The 14,482-nt window shown below is 34.5% G+C and overlaps 4 protein-coding genes across 5 annotated transcripts; 1 reads left to right on the top strand and 3 right to left on the bottom strand.

Annotated features, from left to right (window-relative positions):
* Positions 1–323: 323 nt before the first annotated feature.
* On the bottom strand, positions 324–734 carry LOC125209277. Its single transcript, XM_048108883.1, has one exon. The coding sequence runs from the start codon at positions 732–734 to the stop codon at positions 324–326; it is 411 nt and encodes a 136-aa protein (XP_047964840.1).
* A 6,330-nt stretch (positions 735–7,064) lies between these two features.
* Positions 7,065–7,931, top strand: LOC125216836. Its single transcript, XM_048118613.1, has one exon. It carries the CDS (start codon positions 7,189–7,191, stop codon positions 7,708–7,710), a length of 522 nt encoding a protein of 173 aa, XP_047974570.1. The 5' UTR covers positions 7,065–7,188; the 3' UTR covers positions 7,711–7,931.
* A 1,195-nt stretch (positions 7,932–9,126) lies between these two features.
* On the bottom strand, positions 9,127–9,456 carry LOC125209276. The gene has a single exon (XM_048108882.1). The coding sequence runs from the start codon at positions 9,454–9,456 to the stop codon at positions 9,127–9,129; it is 330 nt and encodes a 109-aa protein (XP_047964839.1).
* A 999-nt stretch (positions 9,457–10,455) lies between these two features.
* On the bottom strand, positions 10,456–13,951 carry LOC125210764 (heparan-alpha-glucosaminide N-acetyltransferase-like). 2 transcript variants are annotated; one of them, XM_048110345.1, is made up of 13 exons: positions 13,730–13,951; positions 13,482–13,619; positions 13,206–13,287; positions 12,916–12,992; positions 12,669–12,775; positions 12,249–12,378; positions 11,900–12,016; positions 11,703–11,794; positions 11,477–11,543; positions 11,313–11,391; positions 11,123–11,214; positions 10,897–11,040; positions 10,456–10,661 (listed from the first exon to the last, which is right to left on the bottom strand). In XM_048110345.1, the coding sequence occupies exons 1-13, from the start codon at positions 13,898–13,900 to the stop codon at positions 10,521–10,523; spliced, it is 1,437 nt and encodes a 478-aa protein (XP_047966302.1). In that variant the 5' UTR covers positions 13,901–13,951; the 3' UTR covers positions 10,456–10,520. The 2 variants fall into 2 exon arrangements, with proteins under 2 accessions (XP_047966302.1, XP_047966303.1); XM_048110346.1 differs by lacking the exon at positions 11,477–11,543 and having other exon boundaries at positions 11,313–11,434.
* Positions 13,952–14,482: the final 531 nt, after the last annotated feature.

The raw sequence follows: 14,482 nt of genomic DNA, 5'->3' as shown, positions 1-14,482 counted from the left end.
AGTAGTCCGTAAGTATTGAAATAAAATAAAAAATTGAAGTCTAAGGCGAACAGTAGAAAAAGTGCAGCATTGTGATAATGTTGAGTTTTTCTTTCATGTTTTTCGATAGAGATGGGGGATTCAGATTGGTAGTGAAGCAAAGTGTTAACTTTGAAGGAATTCAATCCATATGCAGTTATAAGTTATAACAAAAACGCATTTGTTATTCCTTATATATATATTTACTCCATATCCAAAATTTTGAAACAGAAATCACAAGAATCGCTTAAACCAGAGCTTAATTATAAACACAATGCAATTCCAATTCCAATTCCAATTCCAATTCATATATATGAAATCTGTCTCTGCTGCTTCATTTCCTCATAGAAGTTGGTGATGAACTCCTCCGCCCTCTCATCAATCCCCTCATCACTCATCTCCGCCTCCTTGCACCACACCTCATCCTCCCAATCGCGATCCACCTGCGGCGTGACGCACGGAATGTGCGGCAGCTTGAGCCGCAGAGCAGCCGGCGCGCGGTGCATCCTCACGTGCACCACCGGCGTCCTCTGGAACGAGATCTCGTGATCGCCGTAGAGAAGCGCCGCGCGCGAATCTCTGCCCGCGATTTTTTTGAATAATTTGTGGAACGCGCTGCGCGTGATCGCGGTGCACAATTCGCCTCTTCTGGTGCACAGCAGCGCGCGCAGGAGCTCCCACGCTCTGTGAGCGACGAGTGAGGTGCGTTTCGACATTTTTGTTGGTGCTTTTTGCTTCATGTATATGCAGTGATGGAATTCTAGTGTTTCATTGTGATTGGAATGTGAAATTGGGGGTTTATTTTATAGGGGTTGAGGATTTGAAGATATGTTACGCGGTATAAGGAAACACATGGTTAATTTACGGCTGTTTGGAAACAACTGTGTAAAATGTTAAATTCTTTTTTTTTTTTTTGGCATTTTAGTCATAATCCAAACATAATAAATAATTTCCACAAATCCACTAAAGCCAAACGTCCCCTTAAATGTGGATGGAAGGATGCTTAGAGCCTCGTATTAATGGTGAAATGAATTAAGTTAGCGATACATGCAATACTTGTGAATTGGTTGTTAGCTAAATGCAATTTGTTATTGTAGAGATGCGTATTATATACTCTTTCGTAAATAATGTTAGTACTATTAATTATGAATAAATTCAAATAATGAATATATTTTAATTTGTATGTAAGAAGTGGCTTTCTAGGAGTAGTTACCATATGTACTATTGAAATTGTAGTAAATTTACTCAAAGCAAGAGAGGCAATTAATAGAAGGTGAATGGTAATCAAAGGTGAGATTCTGAAAGTAAAAGATTGCAAATCACCTAAGTAAAGAATGGAAAGAGTTGACGGGTGGACACGATTCTCATTTGTTTAAATTGCAATATAAGGAAATCCAATTAAACGAAAGCTGGCGTAATTTTGAGGTGTTTGTTATACAACAACTCTTCAATCGTACATCCAATCTCGTTTATGTTGAAAAGCAATTTCTAACTCATTTTTAATCTATACGGCATACCAAAAACTAATTTCGCTTCAACTATTTACACCAAACTCAAATTTGCAACATTTTTTAATATCTGTCTCCCAAATATATTTTGCTACAATAGACACTCATACTTGGTGTTGTTTTTGTAGGAAAACACAAAAATGAATTTGAATTTATATTATGATTGACGAAGTTTTCTACACTTAAAAATGGAATTTAGTGTATAGCTGGAGATGCGATAGCAATTTAGTGTATATTATTTTTGAGGAGATGTTCAGACACTATCTTATACACTATTGTATTAACGCGTACTGTAAAATATAACTACGTGCATAAGTTCCTGACCAGTTTTTGTTGTAATTAATTAGAAAATTGAATTATCATCTACTCTGTTGTAAAACAATATAGTACTACTAGCATTTACAATATGAATCATCCAAACTTATTTTCAACACAAATGACGACAGAATATAAACTTAACAAACCTCTAATAAAAGTAACATACATATTCCTAGATTAGGCAAAACACGTATAATATTGGTAAAAATGTACTCATAAATCGTAATTCCCCCACACTTTCCCTTCTTGTGTACGTGAAAAAATTACTATTCGATTATCGGGAAATGATTGAGAAATGGGGCCCTTTACCCTTATACACACACAGAGCACACAGTTTCTTAGGAAGTTTCTACTTGATTTCTCATCTTATTATGCGGGAAATGAACACAGCTCCTTCGAAAAATATTCATTTCCTTCTATTGTAGCCTGTAGTGTTCGCTTTATTCACAGGATAATAATGAGCTTAATACAAATTCATAGATAAAAATAATATTAAATTAGTAGGAGTAGTATTAATTTTTATACGATTGTGATCAAAATAGAACTAATTTCTAACGTAGAATTGTCATTGTCACACAAAATTCATTTTTAGTTCATATTTAGTAGGAGTACTATACATTTTTTTAAAATTCAGATTTTTAAATTACGGAGGCCTTTCAAAATTGTTTTAGATTATCCTTTCTAAATGTACTAAAAAGCAATCTCCGTAAACGATCTAAAAATGAAATCATTGTTTTAAAAAAAAATAAACTACTACTCCACATTTTATGTAAAATGACAGTTTTGTAGTAGTTGATTTATATTAGTGGATGTTATGATGTTTAGATTATGATTACTGTAATTGTTCGGAAATGTTGTATGGTTAGGTTAAATATATACTTGCATGTAAGTTCATGAAAAAATAATTCTTGTTTTTTTTTACTGTTTTTGGATATATTTATTCAATTTCAATTTTTTCAGTCCAGACGGATTTTCGTAGTTCAGATTTTTTTTTTTTTTTGAATAATTGGGATTGATTTTATATATATATTTTAAAATGACTTTTTTCGGTCCAATCTAACTCGAGAAAAATTTATATTGAAAACCGAATATCCACCCCTAAATGGACCATACTAATCGACATAATATCATTAACTGAATATGCCTTATAAGTCGAATTACTAATATTTGTCTCGTTTCTGGTAGTTGCATCATTGTTTTAAATATTTTACTCCATAAGCTATTTTCATCATACAATAATATTATGCTACTATGCAAAGGTAATGACAAATAGAGATAATGGAACTCATAAATAAATCCAAATCTCGAAACATTAAAGAGGAGTTTCATGATAAAAACAGTATCAACCAAATTTGGTTTGAGCTTTACTGTCATCACAAAGCATTTGAGATTGGAGATACATACTTACTAGATAACTTAATCTTTACTTTTAAAATAAAACACAGCCAAAAGTTTCGAATTATTAATTTTAAAAAGGAAGACCTGATCAACAAAACATCTTGAGTCAACGGAAATTTAGCAGAAATTGCGACACACCAATCATAAATGTGTTCTCAATAATGACAGCAAAATCAATAATTTTTTGCAGAAATTTTCATAGATAGGATTATGGTAGTTTGAGACTTTGAGGGAAAATATATTATTTTGGGAATAAAGTAGATCAGTTATCGTTGTCATTTCATGTAAGAATTAATGAAATGAATGGACTCTTTACTCTTTAGAGAGAAGTGCATGCTCCTTAAATTTCAGCTATTTGTTTTCAAAAATTCTTAATTTCAGCTATTTGTGTTCATACTCAAGTCAATATATGTGTCAGACACTGATTTGATTCTTTATACCTACCATATTGATGGAGACGACTTAGTTCGAAATGGAGTATAGTTTTTAAAATGTTACTATTAGATCATGCTTACCGTAACAGCATCTATTAAAATTTAAAATTATAGTAGGATTTTTAGAAATTGAACTTTTATATAAACAATTTGAATACATTATTCCAAATTTAAGTTTTAATACTATCTTAGTACGTAGTATGATTAAAGACTAATACCATATATACTGCCTGAACAGTAAATTAAGTAAGAGTATTAACCATCAATGTGTGTGCAGCATGTAAACGTTTGATTAGATCATCTCAATGGTATACTAAAATCCAAATTGTGTTGATAATTAACTTTAACGGTACTCTAAAATCAAACCCATTTTGAGTTTTTGAGTAAAATTTTATCTATCTTTAAGTTTACACTCAAGTAAACCAAAGCACTTTTTTAAATTTTATGACTGAAGAAAATAATAGATAAAGAATATTCTTGTAAATTTTAGTTTAGTGTAAATAGTTATAATAAAATCACTATTTAATATAATTACATTAAAATAGATTTTAAGTTTAATGCAAATGATTAGAGATAATCAATGCTACTTATCTCCCCCACGTAACAGGAAAAAAACAGCTAGAATAATGTAAAATTCGTGTAAAATCAACTGCACATCCATAATACCATATATTCTGTCATTTTTAGCCCACCGTATATCATGGCGAGAAAACGTGACACACATAAACTTAAATGACGAAAAAAGGCTTAAAAATTTTAGTTAGTTTAGGAATTTAATAAAATAGTACTACAGCAAGAAAACATTGTATAGTGAACTGGCAAAAAACTGTATAGATGGATTAAAACAAAAAAGTGCCCATTTCCCATAGGTTGGATTTTGCAACAATTTAAATTAAAAATTGAGATCGCAACCCTCATTGTCATTGAGCAGCAAAAGTCCACTTTCAAATTGGGTCCCATCAACATGAAATTTGTGCCATTTTTCGGTATAATTTGTGATTGTATTTTTAAATATACTACTATTTTTAAATATACTACTATTTCAATGATAAGTTTCTTTTGTCATTTATTTTTATGAGGGTGGTAACTAGAACTATCCGACTTAGTAGTATTATTTGGAGCAGAAACATTTCCTTACTTAAGATGCATTCCATCATTGCTAGAATAATAGTAGTAATATTATAGTACGTCAGAGTTCGAAAAGTTAAGATTTTTAGTGAAATATTTTGTGCCCTTTGGTGTATACTTAAAACTTTAACTTATGGTGTAATAATACTGTATGTAACGAGAAAATACTCATCGACATTGACAATTGATAAAATTAAAACAAAATATGAGATATGAACAGAAAAATACTAAACAACCAATAGTTATCATGAAATAGAGCGTAATGCAGAGGCAAGTTGCCAAATTGGTGCTGTAAGGATTTAATTTATTTTTATACGACACACTGATTTCCAAACATATAAACTATGTCTCGAAGTTTATTGTTTCAAAACAAAGATAATGGATGAATTAAAATTACATATCTTAATATAAAATCATTGATATTATATTATAATGATAAATTATAGTACTAACATTAATGAAGTTTTACAATTCTGAAAGACTTACCTAAATAATTTAGGTTGTGTGAGTATAAAAATACATATACGGATCGTTCAATTTACAAGAATTATATCTTGAGATTAAATATGTAGTGTCAAGTATGTTTAGTTCATGAGATTGAATCTACGACCTAATCCTAGATGGATAATTATTGGACAATTAGTCATAATCAACCTCCTCTAATTAAAATAATTTCACGACTCAATCCTAGATATTAGATTGTATATATATTGGTACTATTTTATCTATGAAATCAAACACCGCCATATTCAATTACTAGTAGTATGGCGAGATGAGATAACATAATTTATGAGTAAGACTATAGTCTATATATTTGCATAGAGGATTACTATTACACATATTCGGTTGTCATGACTAATAATCATGAGACTATCCATATAGGATTAAGTTGTGGGATTATTTTAGTTGGAGGGGGAGGCTATGACTAATAATCATGAGACTATCTATCTAGGATTAAGTTGTGGGGGACAATCTTATAAACCAAACATGATACATATTTAATCATGAGATTTAGTCTTGCCAACCGAACACCCTATAGTATTGATGAGACGAGAATGAGGTTCAGTTTATAAATTTAGGGCATGTTTGATAAGTTAATAATACCAAGATAGAGAATTATATATGGACATTTCTAATTGTTTGATATCATAGTTAAGCTTAACTCAAAGCCCAATATAAGACCAGAGCCCTATCTAATCTTACTAAAATTATAACATTAACCTTGTTTATGTATCCCACCAATTTGTCAAGTTAAGCCATGTTATTTAATATACAATACAAATTTAGATAATTTCTTTTCTATCAAACAACAACGGAAAAAAATCATATCTTTGCATATCTTGACATGAAGCCCGTATTTCTTATCTTGTTTTATATATCTTCTCATATCCCATCTTTTTTATCAAACGAGTCCTTAGTATTCCATATTTCATTAAGCTAAACGACAAGTTGGTCGGAAAAAACATACATCTAGGAAAATATCGGAAAACATTACTCTTAGAAAAAATCAGCACCCTACTATGAAGAGACAATTTGAAATCAAGTAAATTCATTTGCTTTTCACCACCAATCTGGTTGTCTCTGTTAGTATTATATTTAGGCATTTAGCTAAAATTCAATGTGGGTGGGGTTGAAGAATATAATAGTAATAATTTCTGCTATTGTCAATATCTTTACTCTTCGAGTTGAAATTAACATCACAGACTTAGGAACCTAAAAGCTGTTATCACACTACCAAATTGCCAATAATCGACCAACTAATTTGGATTATTTTGCTAGTTGAAAACTAGACTGGGCTCGTTTATATATAGTATTGGGCCATAGGCCTGACTCGTCGACCCAACAATTTTATTGGATTAGTTTAATGTAGAGAATAAGTCCATTAAACCTAAGTCGGTATTGAAACTTCCCAAAATAAACTCAATTTTTTTATCCAACTTGCTTCGATTTATTTACATATTTACAAACACACGATTATACAAATAAATAAATTAACGACCACAAGGCAACAATCTAAGTTATGTGAGGTAGATATAGAGAATCCACTCTATTTTCGCACCATTTATTCCCGCGAAAACCACTTTCCTCCTCTCAAATACACTTTGTTACCGCCATTCACCGTTTTACCCCCGATTCTACTATACGGTAAGTTCGAGATTAATGGATAGTAAGGTAATTACCTAATTAGTATTCTAATTTATTGTGAGTGTATATATAGATCTGAGAATGCAGCTATGAAGCTCATCCCATAAGCCTTTCCCATACATATTTGCCCTGCATTGCAGGGAAGGGACTGGGCAAAATCACACACACTCACACATTATACTGTGTGTAACACACACACACACACACACACACATATATATATATATATACATACCAAAATGACGGGATTCAATCCGGCTTACGACGTCGACGTCGCCGACGAAATCCTGCCGCCGCCGCCTCTGAAAGCCGAGAAGATGCAGAGGAAGAAGAAGAAGAGCGGCCCGTTCGGCATATTCAGGGCGGCGCTGCACATTCTGCGCAAGCGCACCGACGAGAAGGAGGCGGCGACGATGAAGAAGGAGAAGAGCAGCGGCGGCGGCGACTGGAAGAACATCGTACAGTCGATGCGGCCGCTGCACGTGCCGGCGTCTCCGTCGCGCGGCGGATTTGACGGATCGGCTTCACCGGCGCCGTCGTGCTCTGGATCGTCGTGCGGAACGATGAGCCAGTACGCATCGGCGACGAATCTGCGGGATCTGTGCAACGAGGATGAGGAAGAGCAGCGAGATCCGGATGAGGTGTTCGACGCGATTGAAGGAGATGAGTTGATCGACGCCAAGGCGGAGGAATTCATCTCTCGATTTTATAAATCGATTCACCACCAGAACTCGATCCACCACCAGGATAGGGGAGTTTAATTCATCAAATTCAAATTTCCATCTTTGTGTTGGATGTGAGCATTCAGTAGAAAAAGGAATGCTTCATTTGATTCATATTTAGCACACATATACATATACATATATATATGTATAATGTACACGAACTCGACGTAAACACGTAGGTATGTGCGTGGTTTGGTCCATCACTGTATTTCACATGATCGTAACATGAATAAACTCGTATACACATTACATACTAACATACATACGTATTCTCATACATTTATGCTGCGATATATAAGAGATTAGACGTATTGGTGATGAATCGAGGCCGTAGTGAATTTTGCATGTATACTCCATACGTCTCTCTAAATGTGAAACATTTGCTTTTCGACACAATAATTTTCATAGTGTTATTTTGTGAGAAAGTGAAGAGAAAATAAAGTACTACTACTAAAAGATTGGAAAAATTAAAATGATGTAGTTTTCATTTTAGAAATATATCACTTTTAATGTGATAATCCAAAAAGGAAGAATTGTCACTTTTAATGAAAAGGATGGAGTAGTATTTGTTTATTTTCTTTGACTTAGGATGGACATGGTCGTCACTCTCCTTCATTAGATGTGTGGGTTGTGGCTGTGATGACATATTGGGCTTCAATGTTTTGGAGGTGGTGTGAGTTGTCGTTGATTTGGACTTGGCGAACCCTGATGACAACCCTGTTGCTGTGGGTTGCCCTCATCCCTTTCTGCCAAAGTGCCAATAAGTTTTGGATTTCTAAGCCACACCGTTCTCTGGCTATGTTCAAATTGGTTGCATATATATCACCTATACTATTGCTGGGATAAATGAGCAGAACTTAAAAGGCCATATCACAATAGACTCATTAACCACTCCACTACTAAACCAACACTTAGTTTGAGTTAAATTTATCAATCAAATACTATGAGCGTTGTTCCAATTGTTGTTCTTCACCTTCAGTACTGGGATTGTTTTCATTCTTTGAGCCAAATCATTCCTCTTTATGCTGGATTGAGTTTGGTTTTGTTCGAATTCCTCATCCTTTATCATTCTACTAGATAGAATTGGGCGTGGTGTGGGTTTGATGACTGTCATGAATTTGTGGGGAAACTAATTAAGAATGCCTAAATTGATTAATGAAAACCTTATAGTAGTAAAAGAATACGAAAAGAGTAATTAAATCATTACTAATGGATTATTAATGCTAGACGGAAATTGAACGATTTATCTCTTACTTACTCAATCACAAATTAAACGATTCACGATATTTTTTCCACAATTTTTCATTAGAGCAGATTCGTTAACCAAAAAAAAAGTAAAAACAAACTGGTATCTCAAAATGAAAACTTCATATGATGGTGAAATTGGGGGAAAATACACCAGCATGCAAGAAACAAATGTTGAAAATTAAAAGGGAAAAAAAAAAAGGTAAATCAGTAGCCATGAATGATGTGAGAGCACTTATTTTTGATCCAGCGCAAACCATTTCTCAACGAAGCTTTCACCCTACCTTCAACAGTGTAGACTTTGTATCTCGCTATCCGCTTCCGCCGATTCATCCGCGGGCCGCCGAATCCCCACGGCTTCGCCGGCGGCGGCGGAGTGGCGTCGATGCGAACCGGCGGCGAATCGTGAGGGAAACTCGTCGGCGGGTAGATTTGGTTGGCGAGGTTATAGGAGGAGTAGTAGCCTCTTCCGCTCACTATTTCCAGCCTCCTTTCTCCGCCGCCAGATCGGAAACTCGGCCGCCCGCTTTCTTCCATACTAGTTTTGCAGAGAGGCAGAAGAGGGGAGACTGGAGAGTAAGAGAGAGAGTAAGAGACCGCTATGAGCATCCGTTTTAAATTAATGGAATAATTTTCGGACTAAGATATTAAATATTTATTTTTCGGTTAATTGAGAGTAAAAATGTAAAAAAAGAAGAAGTTATTATTCATATTATGAAAAATATATAATTTTTAATAGGATAATTTAAAAAAGAAACATTTTATTTTTAATGTGATGGATTACAAGTGTTTTATTTTAAGAATCTGGCGTAAAATCATTTTCAAGAAAGATTTGTTTTTTACGAAGAATACATTTTAATTGGTAATACATGCGCTGTAAGTAAAAAGAATATATATTTGATTTAGTAATATTTATGTGTTTATACTGTCGATCAATATTTATGTTATTTCCTAGTAGTAGACTGGAGTAGATAGATAATAAGTTAATGTTGTAAAAATAATGAGTGAAATTAGATTTTGAAAGCATGAGAATGCGCGGATGCATAGCTGTAATTCTAACTTGTTGTAATCATAAAAAATGATTTTGCGGTGTTTCAGAATTCAGATTTTTGTGTACTCGATGGCACAGGTTTCCACTTTTTTGAGGCATCCTACTTTTATTTAATTTTAATTGCATAAATTAAAGCTTATATTAATGATATCGTGACAACCTTGACCGCATCGACCTGCCTCCACTCTTAACACTAAAGTACTATACTATCATTTTCATGATTATCAAAAACAAAAAACAAAAAACAAAAATGGTGGAGTATCATTTTCATTCTTCTCCTCATCTTCCTCAAAAGTTTATGGTAGTAGTATGAATTACTCCATATTACAAATCTCATATTTCAATTTTGCTATTCATCTTTCCGGTCATTCCATTTCTCTCGATTTGTCTTTGTCAATCAAGAGAAAGAATCTCACCCATTCTAAGAAATTACTCCTCCTACTATCGTTCTATATGTAACATACTAGCACTATATTTCCAGGAACTAAACAACAAATGCCCAAGGGCAACCTACTTGAAAAAGTGAGGTTAAAATGTAAAGTCAACGAGCTCAAAATTTTATATATACACGTTTGAAATGGAGGAAACCAGCAGCAAAACCCCAAAATAAGATCTCCACAAAAACGAAGATCAACGTACCCCACTTATCTGAATGGAAGACCCATTGCAGTAGCCTTTCCGAAAAGTCTACCTACGAGTAACGCCATTTTTCACAGTTAGCAACAGGAAATTTTCGAGTTACATCTAATGTTTCGCGCCATCATCGTGTCACATTCATTAGATATCAGACCAATATATAGACGAGGCAGGGATTAGTGAACGAAACATACAGGTATTTGCATAAATGATTTCAGAGGCATGTGAAAATATAGTAGTATGAGAGAAGACAACAAGAAAGTTGTGGAGATACTGAGATGGAGGATTACCAGATTGTTTTCAGGCGAACGCCAGTAGACACCTTGAACAGCAGCTGGAAATATTTCGCAAGCAGCCAGAGCATACACTACAAGAGCGTTCATTCCCATCCACTGGAATAATAGAGTAGGCTTCCTAATGCATCTTGTGTCGACCTACATTGAAGAGTTTAATTGAGTGTCAATAATGAATCAACGGAGGTGACAAAACAGATAACCATTCATGGCAGGAACTCACGATAAAATAGATAACAGTCAAAAGAACACCAGATGCTCCTGCTGTGACAAACATATAGCTCAGTGTGTACAGTGGTTTAGAAAGTGGGACACCTGGAGAAATGAAGAGTAAATAGTAGTGAATTTCCAGGAATATGAAGTACATTACGTGAAGTGAAAAGACAGAGATTCTCACTAGAAAATGGAAGTACCTGTGACACTTAAAAGATAGCCCAACATCAGAAGAGGGAGAGATGATACAAACCAGATAACTATTCTCTGCTTCTGATCCTGTAAGAAAATAATGGACACTAGGATATGATGAAGACCGGGCCTCCATCCACATATCCAAGGAAGAAGAAAATACACATATTACCTTACAGTGCACAAGAATGTGCCCGTAATGCAACCCAACCAGGCATGTAATGGCAGCCATCAAAGAGCTACATTTATTAATTTAAGTATTAACATAGCCTAGTTTGCAATTATCAATAACCAGAACCTTAACCGAAAGAGTACAAACAAAACTTTGAAAACTACCATTCAAATTCCTCACTTTAACTGACTCATGATTGAAGGTAAAAAACTAATTCATCCCTAACCTTAGAATGCCCTCTGGATCAAATGGAGCAAGACACCATGAAGGGGAATTTGGTGGTGGAAGACCATAATCTGGCGAATTGACACTGCATTCCTGTAGATGAACCAGCCACGTATAGATGGTTAGAGTTGTGCTGAAATAAATTACTATTATGAACCCTATAATGATCACATAGCAAGAAGAATTTCAACTAGCAACCTTGGTTCTTCTATATACAGGACGTTGATACAGATGATTTTCACCGAGAATAACTCGATCAATGAAACCAACTGCAGTGCAAGGAGGTTCAAGGCTACCCCTTATCCCACAGTAGACCTGGAAATGTGAAACTATATGATAGTACAATACTTGCAAATAATATCAAATACTAATACTTTAGGTGTCAGACGAAGTACATTTGTAGTAGTGTACAATTTAAGGATTGTTTTTCAGATGAATTAAATTTCGCAATAAGCATGTATGAAACTGATTTTCAAAGCACATATCAAATGTCTTTCACAAATACTGATATAAATGCACCACAAGGGATCTCTGCACTTTGACTCACAGTTTGAGAATTAGCACCAAGTAGAGTTCGTTGGGTCATCCTGAGACTTGATGCATCAAAGTTCCAGTCTGGAACATAAAGGCCATACAGCAGACCCAGGTACATTACACCTACTAAAATTCCAGCCACGCTACATAAAAGAAAAGAAAATATTATTATTATAATGTTACATAGATTATATCATTATATATATGTGTGTGTTTGTGCACTTCATATTGTATGTTGAAAGAACGATACTATACTGAATTACCTAAAACAAAATTCATCTGATATCATCTAAACCTTTCAGTGACCAATAACTATATAGACTCTTGTCAGATTATATATAAAATGATCTGTGAATTATTATCATTTAAATTTGTCCTCACTCACTTGAAGTTCTGAGTAGCAATATTCCAAAAACAGAGAGCTTATACTCACATCTGATACGAATATCTCTTCACGAATGTTATTGCTGAATTAACAGCAGTATTGTTTACAAGCCATATCTCCAAAACTGAAGCCAGCATATATCCAATTGCAATCCTCTAGAACACAGAAAGTTCAGAAGTGATGACAACCTAAGAAGCTGCATTACTTTTGTATGTACTGAAATGATACAAGAACGGAGCTTCCAAGGCATATATTAACACCATATCTTTTGAAGAATGAGGGCAGGTCATGATACCTGTAGCACACCCATCACTCGTATTTTCTCCAGATCAATTCCATAAGTTAAATCACCACGGCCATGAAAATAACCACCTAAGCATATACCAAAGAGACTATTCAAACATTGTGACCAAAAGGGCAATTGATGTTAAGGGCTCAGCCACTAATAACTCCACCTCAAGAGAGGCAAAGTACCAATATACAATTCAACTATCTCAGGATACCAATAATAATAATATACTTCCTACACGGAAGTTTATACCCTCGGTAAGACAATTTCAATACTAAACCTCATTCTGATTCTACCTTGAAGGATGATTCCTAGGAGAAAGAGCTTGATAGATCTTTCCATTACTCTCTTCGTGGCTTCTAATCTGTTTTCTACTTTCTGCATCAGAAACGGGAAAAGCCTGTTCACTACTACTTTTAACAGAAATAAAATGAACTGATTGCGAATTGAAGTATACTTGTTGAATTGAATGCAAATCATTGAGAAAATCATATCAATTCCAAATTGTTCCGTTTCCTTTTTTTGTTTATTGTAGAAGCTTCAAAACTGGTAAGTGTAGCTCTAATTCATACCTTGAACACGAGACTGACAGAAACACCAACTCCAAAGAGAAAAAACGGCATAACAAAGTCTGCGAGAGTCAAACCGAACCACGGCGCATGGTTTATTGACGGAAATGCTCCTCCAGCATCATCAACCAATATCATCAACTGTAAAAAAATTATCCAAATTTACAAAAATCAAAAACTAAAAAATAATGAAAGGCAAGTTCAAATCACGCCATTAAATGAGTAATTCTATGATTCTACGGGAGGCGGACCGCAACAGTGAGTCCTCGGAAAACGTCGAGCGATACGAGGCGCTGTTTAGGATTAGTTGAAATCATAGGGGTTGGCGGTATAGTATTCTCCGCCTCTCCGCCAGAATATTCCATGTTAGAGTCGTGGAGAAGCGGCGTACGGTCTCCGCCGGCGTCAGTGATTGAAGCCATTCGCAGCTGTTCTACGCCGCCTCTGGAACGATTCTACTATACAAATTTTATCGGAGTCTTCTCCTTGTTTTAACGTTTAATTTCATTTTAATATATTTGAAATTGTTATTACTTCCTCGATTAATTTGACACAAGTTTTAAAAGAGTAGGAATATGGGCAGTGGATTCATATTTTACTGATTCATCTCTACTCACATTTTATTATAAAATTAATAATATAAAAATAAAGCCTACAACCTCCTAACTTTTTCAAGTAAGTTTTTATTACATTTCTTAAAAACTTTATCGGATCAAAGTGGAACAAATTTTGAGGGACGGAGGTAGTATATAAGTTTTAAAATAAGTTAGTAGAATGTTACTACAATATAATGAAAAGTGAATAAAAAGAATTAGAAATGTGGATCCTACTCTTATAAAATTATATTGTTTTAAAATAAAATATAAATAGAATGAGTTAATGAAATGTGATTATATCACTATTGGGGGCGATCAAATGAGGCGGTGATCGGCTCCCCCATCGGCTCCTCATTGTGGAAGAGGGTCCGATCATCGGCCCATGCACCTCCCCCCAAAGAGCCGTTG

The sequence above is a fragment of the Salvia hispanica genome, chromosome 3 (genome assembly GCF_023119035.1).
Source record: "Salvia hispanica cultivar TCC Black 2014 chromosome 3, UniMelb_Shisp_WGS_1.0, whole genome shotgun sequence".
In the NCBI taxonomy this organism is placed as follows: domain Eukaryota; kingdom Viridiplantae; phylum Streptophyta; class Magnoliopsida; order Lamiales; family Lamiaceae; genus Salvia; species Salvia hispanica.
Note: the sequence above shows the minus strand (reverse complement) of the source record. Positions and strands in the feature narration are given on the sequence as shown.